The 26,218-nt window shown below is 39.2% G+C and overlaps 1 protein-coding gene across 6 annotated transcripts in view; it reads left to right on the top strand.

Moving 5' to 3' along the window:
- Nucleotides 1-26,218, top strand: part of LOC115414191 (apoptosis-stimulating of p53 protein 1-like) — a 62,238-nt gene that overhangs the window by 26,130 nt on the left and 9,890 nt on the right. For 5 of the 6 annotated variants that reach the window (XM_030127421.1, XM_030127417.1, XM_030127418.1 and 2 more), the window contains exons 5-12: nucleotides 9,865-9,960; nucleotides 17,824-17,880; nucleotides 18,593-18,713; nucleotides 19,178-19,257; nucleotides 19,968-20,144; nucleotides 20,280-20,420; nucleotides 21,904-22,099; nucleotides 22,574-22,702. In XM_030127421.1, coding sequence (XP_029983281.1) covers nucleotides 9,865-9,960; nucleotides 17,824-17,880; nucleotides 18,593-18,713; nucleotides 19,178-19,257; nucleotides 19,968-20,144; nucleotides 20,280-20,420; nucleotides 21,904-22,099; nucleotides 22,574-22,702 — 997 coding nt within the window. The remainder of the gene's footprint in view (nucleotides 1-9,864; nucleotides 9,961-17,823; nucleotides 17,881-18,592; nucleotides 18,714-19,177; nucleotides 19,258-19,967; nucleotides 20,145-20,279; nucleotides 20,421-21,903; nucleotides 22,100-22,573; nucleotides 22,703-26,218) is intronic. The other variant, XM_030127422.1, reaches the window with a different exon arrangement.

Below are 26,218 nucleotides of genomic sequence, written 5' to 3' on the forward strand. Positions count from 1 at the left end.
ATCTTAACCCTCAGTATGTTGTGACATCCAGAATTTTGGTCCCTACAGTGTAGATGGACATGGCTGGATGAGTGAGCCTCTATTTCTTGGACTTCACAAATACAACAAAAAAACATGCCTATGCGTGCACGAACACACACTAATGTTTATTCTGTATCTACATATCCTCCAGTGTAATTACAGTGCGAAAAATTATTGTGTGCTAATTGCTTTGTTTATCTTGCCCACTTTATCCTATTATCATCCTGCAAAATAATAATGAGTCATATAGTAAAAACAGAAGGTGACCTCATGCTGCGAGCTCTTTATTCATCCCTAACAGCTATTTTCGAGCATGTTTGCCATTGTATTTAACCCTAGGCTAGAAGCTGGTTTGTATTATGTTGGTTATGTGTGTATGAGTGTGTCTGTGTTGGTCAGTCTGCTGGTTAGTCAGCCACTATGTGTGTGTGTGTGTTTTCATGTGCTGGTCAGTCAGTGAAGGTAGGATTAGCTTGGTCCCATGACATAACCAGGCTAAGAGGATTGTTACCTAGCCAAACAGCTCCTCCTCCTCCTCTTCCTCTCACCTCACTCACTCCTTCACACTCGTCTTGAGGTCTCCGTCTTTCTTCGTCCTCTGTCTTTTCATTTGGTTTAAAGCGAAAACAAAGACTTTGAGCCAACACAGGAGTGCGGGGGTGAGTTCTGAATTTTTTGCTTTGTGTGTTTTTGTTTTTCTTTTTTTTTTCTTTTTTTACTCTGTGTGTGTGTGTGTGTGTGTGTGTGTACTAATGTGTGTGTGAAACTTACAAAGTATGTGCTTTTGCTTTACACTTCACACTCCCACCTTGCACTTTTTTGTGTTCTTCTCACATTGGCTCATCATACATAATAGAACAACTGAAAACATGGAAATGGGAGCGAATATGAAGGTGTCTTTGAAATGTATGTTTCTGTTTTTAGTGTCTTTTCCCCTCGAGCTTCAAAAAGGCAAACTGTTCATGATCCAGCTATAACAACATACAGTGCATACATAACACAGATGAGCGGCAGTGTGTCTCTGTGTCAGGGTGGGACTGTTGGCCATGTGTTTCAGTGTGTGAGCATATGTGTCACTCAATCAGAGTTCTGTATGTGTGCGTTTAGGTCAGCGTGGTTTAGGTGTGGCCTCTTTCAGCCATGTGTGCTTGGACTTGGTGTTATTTTGTGTGTGTGTATGTGTCAGCCTTACATCAGGATGTGGATACATGACTCCAAGTCGGGGTGGGACTCTAAACGCTATGTAATGATATCCAAAAGATCTCTGTCCTTCGTTACTCACACGCATCTTTCCATAATGCTGACAGGAGTGTGTGTGTGTGTGTGTGTGTGTGTTATAAAGGGTGAATGTGTTTTTTTTGTGTGTCAGCAGTTTGGTAAGCAGTGTCAGTTTTCTACTTTACCACTCATTTCAATGATGTGTATCATTATAAATTACTCTTTACTGAGCCATGCTAGCATCAAGCCTTGGGCAGTATTCATTAAACACATTCAGACAGAATATGAAGTGAGCACTTTTAGGACACAGACTACTCCATGTTTATATTGCAAAGAACCTCAGTTTAACATTATTAGCCAAACTTTTCAAGTAGCTCCCAGACAGTTAACTTTAGGGCTTGTGGAGCCACTTGGTAGTTCATGGGCAGTGTTCACTGAAAAAATGAATAGTTTTTTAAATTTTACTAAAGGAAAGGGCAGGGACTATAGCTTAAATCTGAGGCATGTTAAAGTATCTTGAAATGTAATACTGCTGACGGCCACTAAAAAAGGCCTGACACCATAATTTCACTCAGATGTGTTCACTTTCCTTGCATCATAGTCTTCTTAAACCGTACACCCAGTAACTTGCAGTTATGGCCACTCATGTTTTCTGGATCCCAGTGACCTTGACTTATGACCTTTTGACCCATAAACTCTAGGCACTTCATGCTTGCCTCCAAGTGAACATTAGTGTCGAATTCACAACAATTCCCCAGTGTTCATACAAACAGCTATGAAGTCACAGACCTGTGACCTTTGACCCGTGGTGATGACACATGTTTCAGTTCATCACTGCAGTTAAGAAAATGAAAATTTTACAACATTTGGGCAAGTTGTACCTGAGATATTGTGCTTTCAAATATAATGAGGATGGACTGACTAACAGACAGAGATAAACCATGGATGCATCTACTAAATACTATGTTATTATATTGCAGAAGATTTTCTAATAGCTGTGCATTGTCCCTGTCAAATAAAGAAATAAATCTTACTTCCTTTATTCTGACAATCTAATAATTCTTCTGTCTATCTTCAAATTATTGCTCCATTCCTACGATTTTGGGTCAAATAGAAGCTTCTGTTTATTGACTAAAACACATTTTCCTGACAAAGCTCTACTGTGGGTATGATAAGGTATGATGATGAATTTCTATTACTCTTTAACCTCGTAAGTAAGCTACCGTTTAGCATTAGCTCACCCATGATCCTTCGTGCTGCACTGGCTCTGCCCTTTTGTCTGATATTGTCACCAACTGAGTCAGCCAAAAACTAATCTCCAGGCCTCAAAATAGCCATGCAAAAATAATGGGAGACATCACAGTGGCTAATTAGCAACTAAACGAAGCATGATAACGTGATCTTTGTTAGCCTATTCCATTGTGACATTTTAATTCCATCCAAAGCACTGCATAATAACATAGCATGTTCTATGTAGGCATCTTGTTCTTATTACTATAAATGTATATGGAGCTTGGTAATACAAACACGGGTATCTTGCTGACAGGCTAAAGATATGTTCTACTGTGGTGTGTGTGTGTGTGTGTGTGGCTTTGTTCAATCAAACACTAGTCCTCTCCCAGTATTAAATTCCTTTCCCTCTTCAAGACAGCCTCCTCTCAACCTCTAAACCACCACGGGGACTGTCACACACTTTGAGTTAGCACACCCATGAACACACAAATAAATCAGTGTGTTGATCCTTCTGTGTGTAACTCTACTCCATCCAGCTGTGTATGAGGGCACTGCTGAAGGATATATTAAGAAAGCTGGTGTGTGTGTGTATGTTTGCATGCTCTTTACAAAACATGCATGTCAGAGGTTGTGTTGATATAGATTAAGATGAATATTTTTACAATATGTCATCACTTGAAATGCTTTGGTAGGTAAAACGATCACTACACGTGTGTGAGGTTCAATTCACTTGCTACAAGAGTGTGTTTAATTAAGATTTACTTTTATTATTTAAGACACTTGTTGGTGAATTTAAGCAGCAAACATTTAAGTGAAGTCACAGCTTTACCAAATGATTGACCAAATGATAGTAACTCACAACATGAGACCACCGATCAACTTGAAAAATGAGTCTGTCCTGGTATAATGTTTTACAAACTGGGTATGATGGGCTACAAATTGGATCTGATAAATAATATTGGGATTTTTTAACTGACTTTAAAAGGAAAAAAAATGGCTAAAAACATAAAAGTTGCTCCCAGAATTGGGTTTTTGACAGTTTAATGTTCAGTTTTCAATTTACTGATCTGTATCATGTAGTCATTTAGGTATTTATTACTTTTACTTAGATGTTAGTTATCTAGTCAAAAATTGTATATTTCCAACCGAGCTGAATATTTTTTCAGGGGAGCTATGTATCAGCTGTCTCCTTTTTCCTGTTAGAAACTATTGTTATTTCAACCACCTTTAAAAATACACAACTGGTTGACCTCCATGCACTGCTCTTCATTTTTGCTCGCTGATCCAACTGAGAACATTAATATTATGCCAACATACGGCATTTTCCATCTTTTGCAATCTTCTCGCGCTACGAGTTGAGTTCAGCATTTACTATTGAGTCATAAAAGAAGTTGAAGGAAAAAATATTGATGAAGCTCAATTAAGACGAGATACATATTACAGAATTGTCTAGAAGTGTTTATTCTGTGGAGTTCGGCGTGACGTTAATTTTTTTGTTGCTAAATTCAGCAGTGGGTGTCAACTGCTTTGGTCAAGGACATTTTCAGGACACACAATGATGGACAAGTTGTCTGCTGTGGAGATCAGAGGTGTGACCTCCTAGTTAGAGGATGATCGCTGTAACCACCGGGCCACCCTGCTGTGTGAATGTTAGTCACTGAAGCGGCTCTGATAACACAGCTTCCCCTCATGGGCCGGTCTGGGCTGCAAGAATGTCTGAAGGCTGTTATTGTAGATTAGGCGGAATATTTTTACTGGAGGCGTACAGCAGATGGGAAGGGATGGGTTTCATTACTGGAGGGACCTGTGATCAGAACAACATGTGTGTGTATCTAGCATGTGAGTGCATAACTGCGAAGACACACACACACACACACACACACGAGAAACTTAATACTCACACAGTGAGAAGGTTAAATATCCTCATGTGATTCAGATTATAGCCATGATCAGAACATATGTGAAACTGCTGCAGAAACCAATGCGGCAACAGCAACATGAGATGGTTGTGGTGAAATTTCAACCTAATTGTTCATGTTTTACATGCCTGGAAATGACACAAAATCTATTGTCGTGTAGTGACTTTGTTTTGTATTTTGTATGAAGTACAATCCGATCGCTAATATTTTCAATAAAATCTATCCACTCCAAGTAAACACGTACAATGAAATGCTTTCTCTGCACTGAATGTATGGCTTTGGTCCCAGTCAGATACAGAAGAAAGAGTGTGAAGAGTGTTTTCTGTCTGCTGAAGCCTGTTCATGCCAGACTGGCAGCGCTGAGGATTTGCAATTGAAAAGCCTGTAAGCGGCTCTGCAAATAAGTCATAGTTTTAGACATGTCTGTATTGTATGAGAAATATTGTTGAAGCCCAGCTTTTGAGCCATTGTATCAGACTCTACACTTTTATCCATCTGAAAATAAAATCAGGTTACAGGCAAAAGAGTAAAATTTCATTAATTTTGGTTAAGTGGTTATAAATAAGATTCCTGTCAACAGGATGTGTATTTAGACTGTACAATATTATATACAATTTTATGTGTAAAATTATTAGTATGTTATTGTCATCTTAGGCCTAGTGATCTGCTGTTGTTCACTTTGTTCGATTTTAAAGAGTTATGAACCTGTTTAATGTCTAGTAATGTTATGAATACAATTTGGAAGTATCTCTATCAGCCTTGAACAAAAGTGTAAACTAATATAACTATACTATAAAGAGTCATTATTAGTGATAAAAACATATTTAATCCTTATTCCTCTTGCATTTAATGTTTGCACACAGACACAAAGCCTCCTCTCAGTCCACAGAAGCCTGCACCCAGAACAGTAGCTCTGGCAGAAATTCCAGTCAGCTTTCATTACTGGATGTGTGTGTCTTTGTGTGTGTGTGTGTGTGTGTGTGTGTGTGTGTGTGTGTGTGTGTGTGTGTGTGTGTGTGTGTGTGTGTGTGTGAGTGAGTGAGTGAGTGAGACAGATGTGTGTCTGTTTCACAGACAGAAAGAGAAAATGTGTGGTGCAGCAGTTAAGTCACATGTTACTGTGTGTTTGTTGCAGGAGAGAGAGGGAGAGGAGGAAAATATGACGCAGCAGAAGTCACCTCCTCTCCACTGTGTGTATGTATGTGTTTCTATGGCCTTATATGTGTTTTCTTGCACATGGTTGTTGTTGGATGCGCAGAAATGTGTGTCACGGGATCACTGAGCACGCGGTGGCGACTGTTAATCTGCCAGCATCATCAGCAGCATCAGCAGCAGCAGCAACATCATCTTCCTGATAACACACATCTGGAGGGAGAGACAGAGGGTGATTGAGAGCAGCTCGTGCCCCATCAGGCTGTGGTGCAGTGATTTCCCTTCTGAGAGAAAGTGGGAGAAAGAGGGAGGTGTGTGTGCATTGGGGTGGAGGGTGGAGGGTGGGGAGGCAGGAGATGTCGCTGCAGCAAAAAGCCAGCTGCAGAGGGATGACAAGAGAGATGAAGGAATGCAGATATAAAAAGGATGAAGATTAAGAAGGGACTGAGGTGTAGGAGGAGGGGTGGAGTAAGATAGGCATAAAAAGATGGAGGAAAGGGTAAGAAGTGACTAATTGACAAGAAAGCAGTGAAAAAGAGTGTGATTTATTTATATGGAAGGATAGAGAAAGGTAGGAGGTAGCAGAAGAGAGAACTATTCTTATTTAGTGTATTGATCATTTTGTACCATTTTGTAAGTTTCTATGTTTTGTACTCTAGTAATTGAATGCAGCGTCACATTAGTGGGCTTTATACTCTGTTCACACGTCATTTGAGAATTCACCAATAACAGAGAGAGCGAGAGAGAGAGAGTTTGTCTGAGAGAGGGGGAGGAAGGGAGCGTGGGCCGAGCGAGAAAGAAGAGTGGGGTGGATGGTGGGGGGAGTGTCGTAAATCATAGATCACCGGGCGGACGAGAGGGAAAGTTGTGATAAGGATCGCTCTCGTTTCCCCCTCCAAGCTTTTCTCTCTGAAGCCTCTGGCACTATTTTTTTTCAATCTGAGCCCATTAAGGCTTTCTGTTTCTCTGTAAGTCTGTGAGGATGGAGTGGAATGAGGTGGATTTGGTGCAGGAATTTACTGTTGAAGGACAATGCAGCAAAATTAAAGTCCGCTCCTGCAGGATCACATGGGACAGTCTGCAGGTAAATACAGCACAGCGGGAACCTGATAGAAACTGCATGTTAATGTCAGCTGGGGACAGAGCCTGCAGGATGTTAACCGGTGTTCACAGCATGAGCAGCAAAGTACATGACACTGTTGTAAGTGGCAGGTGAATTGTTAACTTTTCAAGATCTGTACAGAATGCATGCCATCATTTGACAGATTTGACTGGCCGTTGTGGAAGGAGAAAGGATTTAAACTTTATTGAAAATCCCTGGACAGCAGTGTTACACATTAATTTACCAACCCAGTGATGTATAGAAAAGTGCATTAGAAAAACACCGCAATAATCATTGTAATAGCATTTAAAGCTATATTTTCTCTTTCGTGGTTTGTTTATTTAAAGTATATATTTATTTTGTCTTATGTTGCAGCACAGCTCTGAAGATCAAGCAGTTTGCACTAATTTCATACTCAGATAATGACTTTTTTTCCCCCACAGTATTAATTTTACTCACCTTTTTAAGATGCCCATATGCACATGTATACATTTGTTTTAATAGAGAGGGGTTAAAAATAAAACCATGAATGAATGATGAATGATTGCATACAGGAAGTTAAAGGTTGTCTTTATTGTATGTGTGATGGAGTTTATTCTTTTGACTGCTACATCTCTGTTTTCGAGGTTTTCACGTGATTACTGAGCCTGGTCTCCTTTAAGGCGTCAGTGCTGGACCTCAGAGCATTAGTAGGCGAGCAGTTTGTAACTGCAGACTCTTTATAATGCACATCAACGAGAGGATCTGCAGAATCTTACAGGTCAGCAGTTAGTTAATGACATGTGGCACCACTGACTGGAAAACCAGTGTAATGTGCTTAATATCATCATCTGAAATATGGTTTAGTAAGTTTGAACCATGTATCTCTGCATTGTGTTCAGGCAAATTTCTGTAACTCAGCCTGATAAAATGATGCTGCCTACAGCACAGTTTGGCTGTGAGTGTCATTAATCATCGCTACAGATACTTAGCATGGTGCTAATGCTGCCAAAGTTGGAGCTTCATTTGATGAGTTGTTAAATGGCTGGTGGGTTTAATTTGTTTTACTGATTTCATATCTTAAGAATTGCCATAGCCCAAGGGTTCTGTTCAGGGTAATAGAGTTTTTCATCCTTTCCGTCCTGAGCCATAGGTCTACAGAGATATGTGAATACTTTTTGTGAACTTGAAAAACTGCCTGAGGCCCTAGCCCCTTAGTATTAAGCCATTTCTCTTTCATCTATGGCGGAAACTTCTTTTGATTGAAGTTCATGTGATGTTATTTAAGCCCCTTTACATTAATTCCTGGACCTCTTAAATCCCAGAAACCGTGAGACTAAAAAGCTCCAGCTATGACATTTGATTGTAATGTTTCAAAGCAATCCATAATGCAGACAGTTGACTAATTAAGTTGTAGGTTTTTGAGTGTTAGTTTACACAGGCCATCCAATTTGAACTCACTGCTTTGAACTACTATGCAGGTGTTCCTCAAGGTTTAATATTTGAACCCTTTCTCTTGATTTTTGTGCTCACATGCTATCACATTATCAGTGTATGTCGGCATATCTTTCTTTTTAGAGAAAGTAAAAAATATTAATGCCAGACTCTAAGATATTTTGAGGCTGTCTTTTGTGTCCTTGTGACAATTTATGGCAAGGAGGTGGTAATGTTTTATCTACTTTGTTTACACTTTTAGAAGCGCATGAAATTGGAATATCTTACAATATGACTCAATGTCATACACATGAAACAAAAACCATCAGGTCTGTATGGTTGTATGTCTTCTAAATGTCTGTTTCAGAGCTACATAAATACTGTATGTTCCTGTGCTAGCATTTTTCTATGAATTATGTGAGAGGATATTAAAGTTAGAGTTGTTTTTTTTTTTTTCCAAATAATGATTTGTGAAATATGAACAGTCCCAAGAGCTCAGGAAACAAGAAACTGTATACATTCAGTAATGTGTAGGGTTTTGGAACCATTTACTACAGTATAATGTATGAAAGGTTGAATAAACTTCTTCATACTAAATGTTTTTGTTTATTCATAATATATTGGAAATGCTTTTGGAAAGACTGTTAAATGTCCAGATGTGTAACTTCATTGAATGATATCTATGATTTGTAAAACAAATAGGGACAGCTTCATCTTAACAACAGTGTGTGGGATAATATAAAATACACATAACAGTCATAATCATTAGGTTCATAATGTCTCATTAAATGGGACATAATTTTACTCTGGGCGGCCTTACTTTGGATAGAGGCCCATTACAGCTGCAGGCCATTTTGAAGGTGTTTACTAATGTTATAGGATTTTATCTTCGTTAAAAACTATGTTTACATTGACTAGGTTAGTCAGTGTAGTATGTAGAAAATGAACACATTATGTCAGGCTGTAATTATTGCTGTATTTGTTGTAATTATGAAGTTACAGGATTAAAGAGTCGCTGTAAGATATTTTCCATTAATCAGACAACATGTTGAAACAGAATGTCTTCAGATGATTAATAAATTAGCATTTTGGATCCTTGTAAAGTTAAACACTGACTCCAGGTGCAGTCTATGTGGGCTTTGTGTGTCCATGAGTGAAGATATACAATAGCAGGATGTGGCTGGGCTGAAACCTTCCTCTGCTCTCTACTAAAGACATTTCTCTTCCTGCATCACCACCCCCAACCCTCCAAACACAGACATTTCCATGATTGTATGTGTAAATCATAGAAATATGTGCTTTGAGGAATGTCTAGAAGCCTGGGCTATATTCTGTGAAGATAGTAAAATATAGGGACAACGATCAGTGGGGTTTGATTTCTCCAGCGGATGTTGATGTTGTTGATATAGACCTGTCATGAATGGGGTCGATAAGATTGCAGGTATTTTTCCCAAACCAATACTATAATTCTATCACTCTGCCAAGGCCACCAGCTGCTAGCTTAATAACGTGTCTGTGTGTGTGCGTGTGTGTGTGTGTGTGCGTGTGTGTGTGTGTGTGTGTGTGTGTGTGTGGCACTCTGAGGTGCTCTTTGACCTAAAGTGTGAGGCGATATGTGTATGCAGCTGTGCACTTGGGTGTATGCAGCTTGCCATTCTTTGGGTTTTCATCATGTCAGTAACTACTCCATTGGTCCTAATAAATAATGAATGGAAACATTGATTACACACACTCAAGATAAACACGTGCTTTAAGGATTTAAAGGTATACTTGCTTTCTCTGTTCCTGTGTGTCATGTATATGTAGGTTCCCCGTGTGGAGCTGACCCTCTCTGAGCTCCAGGAAATGGCCACAAGACAACAGCAACAAATAGAGGCTCAGCAACAGATGTTGGTCGCCAAGGTAACTCGCACACATGCTCACACAGACACACACACACACACACACATATCTTTACTGTATGAATTGCCTGTCAGTTAGTGTAAGGTTATCTACATTAGAGTGTGTCTGAAAAGGTTGGCGACTAGACCTCTGAGGAACGTGTGTGTGTGTAAGAATGGTGGCTCATGCGTCTTCGTTCTTCCATGGAAACAGGACATGTGGTCCAGGTCAGGGTTTAAGAGCTGACAGGAAAGAACTGCTCCATTTGAGTGGATAGACCACCACTCACCCTCAGGTTTTGTGTGTGATCATTTGTGTGTGTGTGTGTGTGTGTGTGTGGTTGTGACAGCGAGAAGGATCATGGTCAGTCACTTGTTCCCATTCCCACATAAGGAAGAGACCTTTGCGTTTACAGGAAATGTGGTCATCAGGCACAGCTGCTGGGAAGTTGAACCAGTTGGTTTACAACAAGTCGGGTCATTTAAAAGTGATTTCCTGCTTCTGTGTTATGTGGGTTTCCTTCATTGTCCCACTCCTCGCCGGCACCCAAGTAAATAGTAACGTGAACTCCCACCCCTACTGATGGCACCAAATTGGACTCCATTTTGGATAAAAAAAAATAAATTATTTACAGTCAGTGGTGAGAGATGAGTAATTTTATGATCCTGTTTTAATTATTCCATCATTTATATGATGTACAAAAGATCATTTTGCAAGTTAAGAAAGTTTATTGTATGTTTAAGTATCAGACCATGAAAAATAGAAGGACTACACTGTACAAAATTAACAGAAGTGGTGTGATCATAAATTTCTCTCTCCACAATCTGTTCAGAGTTGCTTCTGCATGACCAGAATTGCAGTGATTTTCGCATCTTTTAAATCATTCTACCAAGATTACAGCTGCTTTGGTGTTGGTGGTGTCTATCACACAACATGAGATGCAGTTTCACACAAAACTAAATGTCACTTTGTCACAAACTGCGACGTCTTTTAAATCGTCAAACGTCATATGTACAAATTGTGACACAGTTAAAAAAAAGACCGCCTCTGTTCATATTTTTCCAAAGTTTTTCCAGCTCTCTATATTGGAACCATTTTTTTTTACAAGCCACAAATCTTGTGCACATTGTGATACAAGCAGATCAGGAGAAAATTGACTTGGTTGAGGCCTTTCTCTGTTTTAGCAACAAACTCTTGTGAGCTCTGGCAACACAAATCTCATATAATGGAGGTGAAATGACCAGGAAAACAAAGTAAATGATAATTTTATATAAAATAATATTAGTTACCAGTACAAAACAATGTGACTGGGGCGCCAATAAGGGGGGGTAAACATGACAAATACATGGGGCCTAGTAATAATAATAATCTTTATTTATATAGCACTTTTCATACATTAAAAACTGTAGCACAAAGTGCTTTACATATCAGTTTAAAAATCAGTACCGCCCCCCACCCACACCCACCCACTCACCCGCACACACACACACACACACACACACACACACATATACATGCAAACCCACAAGCTCACACATACTTAAGAAGACTGACTGAGCACGGGTAGACCAGAACAAAAATGTACAAGTAAAGGTAAAAGATCAATTTAGGAGGCGCTGTCTCAGGGAGCCATCCGCACCAGGAGGCAGCCGCCGACCCCGGCGACCAGGCACCAGCAACACAGCCCCGCATCCCAACTAGCGGGAGAGGGCCAACTGGGACCCCCACCCACCAGAAAGGAGCGGACCCCAGTGAGAGAAGGCGCCACAGCCCCCGGAGTCCACAGCCGCCCCCCGGCATGGAGGGCTCCCTCTGATGAAACACCGGAGAATAAGAAACATTAAAAAGATATAAAGAACTGATTAAAAGAAGCTAAATTTAAGACATATATGAAAATAATAAAAATATTAAACATTAAAATGATAAAACAGAAGCACTGGTTAAAAGAATCTTAAGATATATATATTAAATATAACTATAAAACCTTTGCGTAGATAAAACAGAAGCATCAGTTAAAAGCCAAATTAAAAAGGTGGGTCTTGAGCCTGGTTTTAAAAATTTCTACATTCTCTGCGGCCCTGAGGTTCCCTGGCAGGGTGTTCCAGAGGCGAGGAGCATAATGCTGAAAAGCTGCCTCTCCATGGGTTTTTGTATTGGCTTTTGGAACTGTTAAAAGGCCAGTGCCAGAGGACCTCAGGGTCCGCGAGGGTTCATAGGGTAAAAGCAAGTCTAAAAGATAAGAAGGCGCAAGACCATTAAGACATTTAAAGACTATTAAAAGGACCTTAAAATCAATCCTGAAACACACGGGGAGCCAATGCAGTGATTTTAAAACCGGTGTAATGTGAGCCCGCCTTCTGGTCTTCGTCAGCACTCGAGCGGCTGAATTTTGGAGAAGTTGGAGTTGTGAGATTCTGTCTTTGGGAAGACCAGAAAGCAGGGCATTACAGTAGTCAATCCTACTGGAAATAAAAGCATGCATCAGCATCTCCGTGTTGGCTCGAGAGAGAACTGGACGAACTCTGGCTATGTTCTTAAGATGGTAAAAACCTGTTTTTACAATAGATTTAATGTGTGGGATGAAAGTGAGCTCAGAGTCAAAGATAACGCCCAGGTTTTTTACTTGTACCGATGGGTTGAAAGAGTATGCTTGTAATTTTGGTAAGTATTTCTCTCTCGTAGCCTCAGGACCGATAACTAAAACTTCAGTTTTGCCCTGGTTGAGCTGTAAGAAGTTTTCTGCCATCCAGGTTTTAATATTTAAAATACAGTTAAAAAGGGCATCAACTGGCCGAGTGTCTTCAGGAGACATGGCAATATACAGCTGTGTGTCATCAGCATAGCTGTGAAAGTTGATGCCATGTCTCCTGATGATATCCCCAAGTGGGAGCATATATAAATTAAAAAGTATGGGGCCTAAGATTGATCCTTGGGGCACACCACATCTAATTTCATGGATCGCTGAAGAGCATGTATCCATACTTACCAAAAATTTCCTGTCTGTGAGATAGGATTGAAACCAGTTAAAAACAGTACCAGAGAGGCCCACCAGGTGTCTCAGTCTATTTAAAAGAATTGGGTGATCTACTGTGTCAAAAGCAGCGCTCAGATCCAGTAGCACCAGGACTGAGATCTTGTGTGAGTCCAAGTTGCACCTGAGATCATTGACTATCTTTAAAAGAGCTGTCTCCGTACTGTGATTAATCCTAAAACCAGACTGATATTTTTCTAAAATGGTATTTTTATTTAAAAAGTCATTCAATTGATTGAAAACAACTTTCTCTATAATTTTGCTTAAAAAAGGTAAGTTGGATATGGGTCTGTAGTTATTAAAATTGTCTGGGTCCAGGTTGCTCTTCTTCAGAAGGGGCCTCACCACCGCCGTTTTAAAGGCAGCAGGAAAGGTGCCCGTCTGAAGAGAGCAATTAACAATGTTTAAAAGCTCGCTTTCAAAGGATCCATAAAATAACTTAAAAAGCGATGTGGGAATTGGGTCTAAAAGGCAGTTGGTTGGGTTTACTTGGGAGAAAACTCTACCAAGTGTCTGAGCATCAATCAGGGCAAAACTGTCCAGTGTTTCATCAGGTAAAAGTAGACCCTCAGTCTTATTAAAAATGGTTCCTTGAACAGGTAAAATACTAGATCTGATAAAATCAATTTTGCTCCTGAAGTGGTCTGCAAAACTATCACACAAGGAGTCAGTTGTGGCAGAGTGTCTGGTGATATCTGGATTAATTAAATGATCAATGGTGGAGAAAAGGAGTTTGGAATTATTTTTGTGTGAGGAAATTATATTGGCGAAGTATGTGTTTCTTGCCTGTCTGACTGCCTTGTTGTATATTTGAAGTTGTTCCAAGAATAACTGATGGTTTATTGTTATTTTGTTCTTCCTCCATTTTCTTTCCGCCATCCTGCATTTTCTTTTCAACGTTCGTGTTTCCTCATTTCTCCATGGAGGTGCAGGCTTTATTTTCACCTTTTTTGTAATCAGTGGAGCTACAGAATTGAGGCTTGACTTAAGTTTGTTATTAAAATTTTCAACAATAAAATCACAGGATGCAGATAAAGGAACTGGAGGGTATTTTTGTAAAACTTCAATAAAATTTGCAGCCACTTCAGGAGTCAGACAGCGCCTCCTCACAGTCCTCACCGAGGTCTCCCTTTTGTTAAAACCGGTGATGCTAAAAAACACACAGTAGTGGTCAGATACAGCCAAATCAACAACAGAGGACACACTCGTGGACAGACCATGGCTAATGACAAGGTCCAGAGTGTGTCCCCTGTTGTGAGTCGGCTGCATGACGTGTTGGGTAAAGTCCATGGAATTCAGTAAGTTCATAAAATCTTTGGATAACTTATCGAACTCATTATCAATGTGCAAATTAAAATCACCGGAAATTAAAATCATATTGTAAGAGGTGTGGATTATTGATAAAAACTCTGAAAACTCATCAATAAAAGCTGCACACTGTTTTGGTGGTCTGTAAACAGTGACGCAGATAATTGCAGGGTTATTAAAAACAAAGGCATGGTGCTCAAAGGTGGGGTACTGATCAAACGAAATTTGCTTGGTAAAAAGGGCATCAGATGTGATTGAGGCAGTACCACCACCTTTCTTGCCCTTTCTAATAGAAAATACAAAGTTAAAATTTGGTGGGGAGGCCTCGGTGAGAACTGCTGGTGCATCCGTGCTCAGCCATGTCTCTGTTAAGAATAAACAATCAATCCGATGATCTAAAATCAAGTCATTAACAATAAAAGCCTTATTTGAAAGAGAGCGGACATTTAGAAGTGCCATACTGAAGGCTGCAGATGAGTTGTTGGTTGGGGGTGTGGTTGCTTTGGAGTTATTGACTGTGAGAGTGATGAGGTTGTCTGGGTCCATTGAGCGGGGTACTTTTGGTGGGTGTCTGAGGAGTCTGTGTGTTGTCCAAACCGGGATGTGACTGGCGGGGTGTGGTTTTGCAGGGAGTGTGCTGTGTGACCAAAGGGGGGAGCTGTGAGCTGTTTTAGTGGGTGAGGGGGGAAACACAGGTGTAGGGGTGTGTGGTGTAAACAGTCAGTCACGTGGGGCAGAGTGTAAAGTGTACTGAATGTTTCCAGCTAGTGTAGAGCTGCCCAGTTTGTTTGGGTGGACGCCATCGGCCCTGTAATGTTTGTGGCCCTGTAGTGTTTGTGGGGGGCCCATAGAGCAGTGGAGGGGGCCCAGTGGATATAGAAGTTGTGAAAATTTCATGTAAGATCCACTGTAGAAGAGAGGGGTAGAAGTCAGGAAGCAAACGGTCAATGCATGCTAAGTTTTGTTTTCGATTTAACGGTATGGTAAGTGAGGCTGTGTATAGAGCCCCCCCCCCCCCCCCCCACACACACACAGATTGATATGATAGTCAATTTCTGCAGGGTCCACAACGATTATGCTTTCATGGGGCCCATAATTGGTAGCGGCGCCCATGCAATGTGATATTAGTGTATTGTTATGTCATTATGTCATTCTTAACTCTTCCGATTGGATACATCCTGTTCTGTACCGTCATGTGTGTAGATAATCTTTGTGAACCAGTATTCCACTACAGGATAAAAACAAAAGTGTCCTCTCCCTCTATTAACTTTTAGCTTTAAATTTCTGTATTTGTCGGCTAAAACAATGAAAACAGACGTAGTTTCAGCCATAAACTGTTCTCCAGCTGAAGCACTCAAGTTTTAGCTGACGTTCAGCGTTTTTATATGCAGTAATTTCCATTCTCAGATGATAATTATTAAGTGTTTCCTTCCAGTGAGTAAGTATTTCCCATTCAGAGTGGAAGAGTCTTCCAGCCCCCGTGACAGTGCAGTTTCCATCCACTCAACATGAATATAATACAACATGATTTGAACACTTCCACCAAGAGCCCAAATTACAGATACTGCGCTTCTACTCCTGCAGTGTCCATGTAATGAAACAAGCTACTGTTATGTAATGTGTTATTGGCCTGTTTGTGTGTTTCCAGTGAGTGATGGGAGGCTTCTTGCCAACATTCCTTTTCCCTCTTCCACTCTGTGTGTGTGTGTGTGGTGTGTGTGTGTGTGTGTGTTTGTGTAGTCACAGGTCAGCTCTACTACTGTAATGTGCCAGCGTGAGAGTGAGGTGTAAAGTGCCTCAGTCAGCATCGCACATAACAGGCCTCACTTTCCTGTCTGTCTTTATAATGTATGTTGTAACGTGAATAAACAGCCGCTAATCATTCATAAATATTGATCATGACATGGTAACAGGGTGGCAGGGTGTAGAGTGAGATTTTATACTGCTCAAGAGCATTCATAAATGAGGTAATTTCACAAGTATAGTGAGTACAAACCTATTTCTACTCCACTTCATTCTGACAGCATCTTTATTTTCAAGTAACAAAATTTTACATGACAACATGATGGATACAAAGCTCTTGAAATACAATAAACTGAAGTGTGTCTGTGAAAATCAAAACAACAAACTGACAAACTAAGATATATGGCTCAAAAAAACTTGGCCGCTATTCCCTGGATGATTTTTATCTCATAGCGTGTCAGAGAAAAATGTGTTTGTACTGCTTTCATGCTGTGCTCTAGTACAGTGAATAGCAGGTTTAGTATGGTGTCTTCCATCTTAACAAACAACAAATTAAAAAAAAGAACTGAAAAAAAAAAGACTCCAAGACACTGATGTATGGTTGTTTATATGCGTGACTATGCCGTAAAAATAAGGGCATTGTAATATTTTAAAATGAGAATGCATTGTTGTTTCCTGAGCAAACAACAAATAAAGTTAGTTTTTTCATCACATTTCTTTTCAGATTTGATTCTGAACACTGTCTTGTTTAAGGAAACTCATCAATTCTTTTTTCTACACTTTCGTTTTTTTTTTTTTCACTGTTATTTTTCATTGAATTTTTTACAGCAGTAGTGCAAAAAAATAAATGTCTAAGCAAAAGGAATTGTTGGTTTTATATAGAACAGAACATATACAAAACACACATACAACAAAAAAACAAAAAACATCAACATTTCTACGCTTTCACCTGAAACAAGTATGTCAAAGAAAATATGCTCATACCATCACTCATAGCTAGAAGCTGTATGATTAACCCATAAAGACCCAAACATGCACCACCCACCAAAAGCATCTACTGATCTAAAATGTTTAATAACTTCTGAACCACTAATCGTATCTACATGTTGAAATAATTCCAGTAAAATGCAGTTTGTCATCTGTTCATAGTCATCAGATATGACCCATTTGGACGTTCAGAGGTTCCATAATGAACGTGGAAACACCATCATCTTTTACAACATCATTCACCAGTAAAACCCATGGAGTTGGATCAGTGACAGTGGATGACGACACTTGTTCTATGTGCAGTTATTGATGTCTTTGCTGAAAAAGTCACATTTTCTTCAGTTTTCTCTGTTTCTGATATAATAGCCCTCATCTTTAATCTGATCTTTAATGAACCTGTACATGATCAGTTAATTAAATATAGGAAAATACCACATTTTTACTGAAAAAAAAAAACACAAAATACAGAGGACAATATTTTAATAAATGTCAATGAATTACTTAAGAAAAGTGAAATATAGAGAAAAAAATATTTTGGAACTGCCACAAAACTAGCACTGGGTGTTTATGGGTTAAATAGGTTTTCACTCTTAGTTAGAGGGAATGGTTCATCCATGCTGAGTTCAGAGTTTTTTATTATTAACAAACTCAGAGGGTGTAGCAGGTAATGATGGAAGAATGTTTTTAGCAATTATTTAGCCCACTGGGCCAACACGGTGGCACACGTTTTGTGGCTTTGGATGAGCTGCACTGCTGAAAACTGGTGGATGTCATGACATTTTCAAGCTGTTATATTTCCATATTTCATTTTTTAGGAGCAGAGACTGAGGTATCTGCAGCAAGGAGGCAGGTCTAACCAAGGACAGACACAGGTAGGATCCACATGACAATGTGAAAAATATATCTATTAGAGTCACAAACATGTCTAGATTGTTCTCATATATAAACCCTTAAAGACCTCAACAGCCACCAGTAAACAAACGCATCTACTGATCTAAAATGTTTGATTACTGCTGAACTACTAATCCTATCAATACATGTAAATAATTGGTGTAAAATGCAGTTTGTCATCTTTTCATGGTCATCAGATATGACTCGTGGATGTGTAGAGGCTCTGTAATGAATATAGAAACACTAACATTTTCTGCAACATTGATTCACCAGTAAAACCCATAGATTTTTACATTCAGTTAATGATATATTTTGCAGAAAAAGTCATTTTTTTGTCAGTTTTCTCTATTTTGATACATTAACCCTTTAATTTACTCTAAGCTTTTCTGAACATCTACATGAACATACCTGATTTTCACTGAAAAATGTGAAATGCAGAGAATAATATTATAATAAACAGTGATAAGTCACTTAAGAAAGGCCAGATTTTGTGTAAAACTTAGTTCCACTAGTGTAAATAATGTCAGCACAATAATCATCCACTAGTTAATGTAAACTAACAGGGATAGTTTAGATGTAACACAGTTTCAGCCCAAGTTATCAAAAAAAAGATTTATTTTTGCAACATTTTGTCTTAGATAGAAATACAGAAATAACAATGGAGCCATTTGTTTTCTTTTCTGCCTTATTTAGTCTGAAGCTGAAAAGTTACAGCGGCTGAAGGAGCGGGTAGAAACTCAGGAGGCGAAGCTGAAGAAGATTCGAGCCATGAGAGGACAAGTGGACTACAGCAAACTGATAAATGGAAACCTCTGTAAGCCTAAACACAGCAGCAACGATAACATAGGATTACAGGCAGGGTAGTTTTAATGGCTAAGATGGTCAAATACGCCGACTGACACAACATGTGGACAGTCTTTTATTAGGTTACACCTGATATGAATGAAAGGTTTCAGCTTAATTTAGGATTTGGAAGTTAAGCATAGCTCAAATACCTCAGTGAGGTCCACTGAGACATGCCATAATTAATAAAGGCATTTTAAAATTATTAGAGAGGGCCTTGGTTTTTTGTATTTTTTGTGCGTTGACCAAAGAGCACCTCTTTTACTATTTTTCATTACTGTTTTTTAATTTCTGCCTGGAGGTCCATGAAGCATTCCTGTTTACCGTTTGGTCGTAGATCAAATATGTTGAAGTCTTCTACATGCTGTAGACAGACACATACCGGCTTTATTTAGTATTTCTATTATCATCTAATTTGTCATCCTCTGTCTGCAGCTGCAGAAATCGACCATGTCAGCGGCCTGTTTCAAGAGAAGCAGGCAGAGCTTCAGACTGCAGTGATCAGAGTCGACCAGGTAACGTCAACATCAGCCAAAAGACGACTGACATTTCATGTACACTTGGTCTACACTTGAGTTCTTTTTACCCTGAAGGGGAGGCAAGTGGTGTTGTTTTTGCTTCAGTTTGTTTCTTTCTATATTTCTTTGTTTGTTTGTTAACACTCTAGCAACAAAACTATTGGTTGAATTTATACCAAATTAGGTTTATAGATTGCCAGTGATCCAGAATAGATCTCATTACAATATGGGAAAAGTAGGTCTAAGGTCACATTTTTTATGAATTTCTTAAATCTTTTATTTCCCATTTACTTATAATGGGCAAAATTTCAAATGTCTGTAGCAGCAAAACTATTGTTTGAATTCATACTGTGGTGGAAAAAATTGGGTTTATAGATTGCCAGGGACCCAGAATAGATGTGATTACATTTTGGGAAAAGTAAATCAAAGTAAACAAATTTTATGAATTTTTTTTTACATCTTTTTTTTCTCCCATTTACTTACAATGGGCGAGATTTCACATGTCTATAAAAACATCAATTTTGTTTGAAGTTACTTCAAACTTGGCACATATATAGAGGCAATCGATATGCTGACATCAGCACATGCATAGACATGATGACATCAGCCGGATTGAAACCCAAATAAACTATAATGCATGCAAGTGGCGGGATTTGGTGTGCCTGGCACCACTTGTTTTTATATATTTTGTGTTATTTTTTTGCCAGTTGACTCAACAGTTAGAGGATTTGAGAAGAGGCCGCCTTCAGCTACATTCTTTAGCGCCACAGCAGGGTGCACCCACTGGTTCCCAGGGTGCACACATCGGATCCCATGTTCCGAAAGGATCACCTCTGTCTGGCCCTGCCGCCCTCGAGCTGAGAAAACTGTACCAGGAGCTACAGGTAAGTGAGAGCCACGTTACAGCCTCTACAGATGCTCCTCATAATATTCTTTGCAGTGTACAGCTTCATGGATTCCAGTGCTGTGGGTGAGTAATTACCTTCAGAAATGTCATATGCGCCTTTTGTTTTTATCAGGCTCGAAACCGTCATAACCTGGAGCAGAGCAGCAAGTTGGCTCAAAACAAGGAGCTGCTGAACAAGAGGAACGCCCAGGTGACGGTAATGGATCAGCGCATCGGAGATCTGAGAGAACGACTGCATAAGAAGAGAGCAGAGGTACAAAACTTCACTCCTATGCCTTTTTACATTTGTCTGTAGCACAGGGGTGTCAAACTGGTTGTAGTTCAGGGGTCACATACAGCCCAATTTGATCTAAAGTAGGTTGGACCAGTAAACAAATAGCATAATAACCTATAAATGTCAACTCCAAATGTTTCTTTTTGTTTTAGTGTGAAGAGTAACATTACCTAATGAAACCATGAATAATCTGAACAGCCATGTACAACCAGAAACATAAGTGCAATTTTAACAATATTATGTCTCAGTTTAGCATTTATACACGTGCACTACAACTTACACACCACAGTGGATCTACAAAAGCACATAACATACTCTAGCATTATATTGTTAGAATTCCACTTTTTTTTCATTATTAGGTTATTCACATTTTTTGTTAAATGATAGCTTGTAAATGAAAACATTTTCGTGGCGTAATTTAAGTTTTTGTCCGCATTGATCCATAAAGACCAAAACAGCAACTGGCGACCAAAAGCATCTACTGACCTAAAATGTTTAATACCTGTTAATCCGCTTATCCTATCAAAACATGTAAATAATTGGTGTAAAATACAATTTGTCATCTTTTCATGGTCATCAGATATGAACCATTTGGATGTTCAGAGGCTCCGTAGTGAAGGTAGAAACACTGTCATTTTCTACAACATTGATTCACCAGTAAAACCTATGGAGTTGGATCAATGACAGTGGATGTAGATGCTTATTTTTGTGTTCAGGTTATTGTTATCTTTGCTTTGAAAGTCACTTTTTTCCAGTTTTCTTTGTTTTTTAACATAATAACCCTGAACTTTAATCTGAGCTTCCATGAACATGTACACGATCAGTGAATTAAATATAGGAAAATAAAAGATTTTTGCTTAAAAAAAAAAAAAGCAAAATACAGAGGATAATATTATACTAAATGGTGATAAATCATGTAAGAAAGGTTAAATCTGGAGGAAAATTCATTTGGGAACTGCCACCAAAGTAGCACTGGGTCTTTATGGGTTAAACTGAGGACACATTTTGGAGTTGTCATTATTTCTAGTTATTATGCAATTACAGTGTTGCCCATAAAGCTGGAATAAAATATTTTATTTCTTGTCATAGAATGATTGTGATAATGAGATTTATTCTTGATAAAGTGTAACTGGGACTCAGTATGTAATCATGGCATTGGGTCAGCGATGATTACTGATGTGTATGAATAGGAATAAAAAGAAGAAGTCTGAAATTAAAATTATTCCAACTTTATGGATAACAGTGTATTTTTACTTGAGATTATCTTGTGCTGTGTGTGTCCCCGGAACTAAAATGAGTTTGATACCCTTGATGTTTACAAAGTCAACCTGTGGGCCAGATGAGACCCTTTGAAAGGCCTGTTTTGGCCCGCAGGCCATATGTTGGACACCCCTACTCTAGCAATTAATAGACCACACTTTAATACACAATCCATTTCTCATTCTATCTTTGCTTCCCCCAGTTGAGTCGTCTGAATGGAGGCGGTTTGCCCTCACCTCCGACCTCTGCCCACTCTGGGGGAGGTGTTTCGGGTCGCGTGGCAGCTGTGTGTCCCTACATCCAGGTTCCAGCTGATGGACGACAGGATGCGGGTTATCCTTTACCCCCTGACCCACCACCCAAGCCTACCCCGCTCAGCCACATCCGCTCCCTCTCAGGTTGGTAGAATTATCATCTTAAGTGGTTTGTTCTGAACTTTAGCCACTGTATAGGATCAGTTTGCCTTCTTTCAGTTGACTCTTTGCAGCTGCATTGTCTTATATCTTTGTCTGATCTCTAACTTACTGTCCTTCCGTTTCCTTTTCCTGTCTGTTGGCTCCTTGTTTTTTTCCTCCTCCCTTATCTGTTGTTGATGTTATTGTTGTTGACCTCATGTTACTGTTGGTAATGATGTCGGTAACCGTTTAATTACTGTTTTGTTTTTGATGTTGTAATAATTATCTCTGTTACCCTCTTTGTTACTGGTATATAACATCATTATGGTGTCCCTATGATGATGTTGATGTTGTTCATGTCATCGTCGGTATCGTTGCTGTCACCTGTCCCCCCTCTTGTTGTACTAACACTGTATTGTTGTGTTCATGGTTGTTGTTGTTGTTGTTGTTGTTGTCATGGTGGGTGTGGCCATGCAGAAGAGGAGCGAAGTGGCATCAGGAAGTCTCCAGGCCAGTGGAAAGTGTCAGATTTAGACATCGTCCTGTCAGAGCCCACTGAGAAGTGGGAGGGGCCTCGGTCCCCTCAGGGGGGCGACAGTAACAACAGTGAGTCCCTCGGTGGTGTTAGAGAATCATACTCACCACTAGTTTCATTGGTGATAGATTAGCAGCGCCTGGCTCTTTAATTCTCCATCTGCACCTTTAAAGCATTTGTTAAAAGTACATTATGACATGATAAGAAAGTCTGGATCCTTATGTGACATTTTGTTTGTTAGAGTCAAATCCATGTGTGCACTTAAAACCACATGACCATACACAACAGATGGTAAGGAGAGAGAACATTATTAGATCGGCTGCAGGAATTGACCTTTTAATGTAAGGGCAGAATGTGTAGGGACACAGACATGACATCTGATACTCACCAGCTGCTTAAGGTTACCACAACCAGCGGAAAAAAATAAACTGAGGGCAAACCACAGACTGGACTTTGACTCTATTCAGTTGTTTCTTGGGTTCTGTGGAAATTCTAGTGTATTGTCTAATAAATTAGTTAATTTTTAACAAGGCATCGTAAAGCCTACTGTATCAAACACATAAATATATCAAAAGATGATCAGAAAAAAGCATTCAATTAAAAAAAAAAATAACTGCATGAATGGTTGAATCCCATGAAATATGTTTATGTTTATGCATTTGGCAGATGCTTTTTTCCAAAGCGACTTACAGGGGAAAACCAATTAAATCACTCAATCAATCAAATTTTATTTATATAGCGACAGATCGCAACAAAAAAGTTATCTCATGACACTTTATATATAGAGTTGGTCAAAACCAGACTCTAAGCCAATTTACAGAAACCCAACAGAAATACTAAACCATTGGATCAGTTTGACAATAATCCACACAGCACATTCTTGCATCTAGTTAATAATCACATTAACATAATCTGTCATTAACCACAGAGCTTGCATTAGATCATTGTAATTTTGCAGAATGTTGCTCAGTTAACCCTGTGTTAACTAAGACTGGGAATTGAAGAATCTTTTACACTCTAAGTTTATCCACTGAGTTTAAACAACGTGTCATCGGGCAGCACTGTTACAAATCCCATTGTGTTTCTGAATGCCAAAGCAAATGCCACAGCTCTATTTATTGTCCCGGCTTATGTAATGTGGAAAAACAATACAATATAAATCATGTCAGCCGCTGATGGTGCGGGCATCAGACAGAGTAAATGAATGAGAGGAAGTCTGCGGCACACACACTTGTGTAGAGGCTACATTCAGTCTGTTTGCAGTGTGGGCCTGTGTGAGTCAGATAGAGTGATTTTAAGTGATGGTAGGGGCATAAGGTCAAAACAGCTGCTGTTACTGTCATCAGAGAGATTACAGCTCTCTAACAAATGTTAGCACTGACTATCTATTATACTGTATGAATGCTAATACAAGCATAGCAGTGTGCAGTGTTCCCAGGGCAAAAATAAGTGCATTTAATCTAATGCATTTGATGAGAGTGGAAATAACAAAGAGGAGTGGTTTCATGTTTCACTGACTTGAAATGAGTTTTCATAAAATCAAACAAAAACACTTTTTTTCCCTGCTACACTGGTTTGTTATTAACCCAAAAAGACCCAAACATCCACCATCTACTAAAACCATTCACTGATGTAAACTGTTTAATACCTGTTGATCCACTAACCCAATCAATACATTTAAATAATTGGTGTAAAATGCAGTTTTTCATCTTGTCATGGTCATCAGATATGACTCATTTGGACGTTCAGAGGCTCCGTAGTGAACGTAGAAACACCGTCATCTTCTACAACATTGATTCACCAGTAAAACCCATGGAGTTGGATCAATAACTGGATGGAGACACTTGGTTTATGTTCAGTTAATGATTGGTTTTGCTGTAAAAGTCACCTTTTCGTCAGTTTTCTCCATTTTTGATATAATATTCCTCAACTTTACTCTGAGCTTTTATGAACATCTGCATGATTATTAAATTAAATGGAGGAAAATACCTGATGTTCACTGGCAAAACACAAAATACACAAGCTAATATTCCAATAAATGGTGATAAATCACTTAAGGAAGGTTAGATATAGAGAAAAATTCATTTGGGAACTGCCACAAAAGTAGCACTGGGTCCTTAAGGGTTAATCCAGAATTCCTTATGTTGAACCACTGTTTGTCTTTTGCACCAGTTCATACTGTGATGGTACATTTGAGGTAAACTCTATGTCTTTCCTTCCTGAAACTGAGCGACTGCTTTCTAATCTGGGTCCTCAGGCAGAAGGCCAAGTTTCCGCCTCGTACTGAGCTAACTGTTTGTTTCCTGTCGTGACTGTTGTTGTCTTCCTGAGGCCAGCAGGTTATAGCAGCAGACTACAGCTTAGTGACCAAAGGACTCCAAGGTTCAATAGTTAATCAGTATTAGTGCATTACAGCATCAGAACTCTGACATGGCTGTGGCACTGAGAGCTAGGCCAAAAGTGTGAGTAAATGTACTTAAATGACTCTAAGACAGTACATGCTGAACTTATTTCTCTTTGATATTTAGTGGAATTTCACTGTCACAGCATGGGAATCACATTTTCAGTTCTCACATACAAAGCATACTTTCACAAGATTTAGAGGTGTAATAATGTTATTGGTTTCGGTCTCTGGCTTGTTTTGAAGTCCATTACATTAAGGTTAAAATGTACTGAATCTGTAAAGCATCAACTCGGCCACTGACCCCAGGACTGTCACCTGTTAATAGACAACGTTGGATCCAGACTTAAGGACTGACCTTAGTTATATAACACCTCTGTAGAGATAGAGGTTGGGTTATAATCAGCCTCTTTACAGCATTTACTTTAATTTTAGGCAGAGGTTTTAAATGCTTTTCCAACCACTAGTTTAAATCACCTGATAAAAATTACACTCTCGCTCAGTTCAATTCACTTAGAGTAAAATTAATCATATGACTGCAGCTTTTACTAACATAGTTTGTTTTGTCCATTATCCGATATAAATATTGCCATGACAACGAATAAACAACCCATGAAATTTGATTACAAGCTCACGATCAGAGACTTTGTGTCCTATTGCTTCACTCCTTTCATACTAAGGACATGTTTGCGGTGTGGACTACACTGTAATCACCAATCTGACCATGTAGAGTAGTTGTTAAGCAATTTACCACTCGTCATATTATATTACAGTCCTTACTGTGTTGAGGCGTGGACAGTTGAAAGCCAGACTTTTCAGGTCAAATTAAGAATAGCTGGATGACCTGCAGTCTGTTCCAAATATTGCATAATTGTTATGCTGTTGCCTGTGGACTCTGCTCACTTCAGACCAGAAGTTATCTCACACAGTTGTGAAATCGCTGTTGTAGTCCACGTAAGAATAATAGTGTGTTTTTTTGTTGTCACTTGTTTTGCTGTTTGTGTTGCATCACTGGCGTTAAATGCTATAAATGACACCTCTTTTAATATATTTAAAATGAGCACTTCTTAGCACCATCATATGAGCTCATCTTACTCTACTGTCTTACTTTCAACTACATTAGCAATCATTCATCAGTGCCGTGTCATTTTCCTCTCTGTTTGTATCTGTCCTTGCTTTTCCCTTG

The sequence above is a fragment of the Sphaeramia orbicularis genome, chromosome 22 (assembly GCF_902148855.1).
Source record: "Sphaeramia orbicularis chromosome 22, fSphaOr1.1, whole genome shotgun sequence".
NCBI lineage: Eukaryota > Metazoa > Chordata > Actinopteri > Kurtiformes > Apogonidae > Sphaeramia > Sphaeramia orbicularis.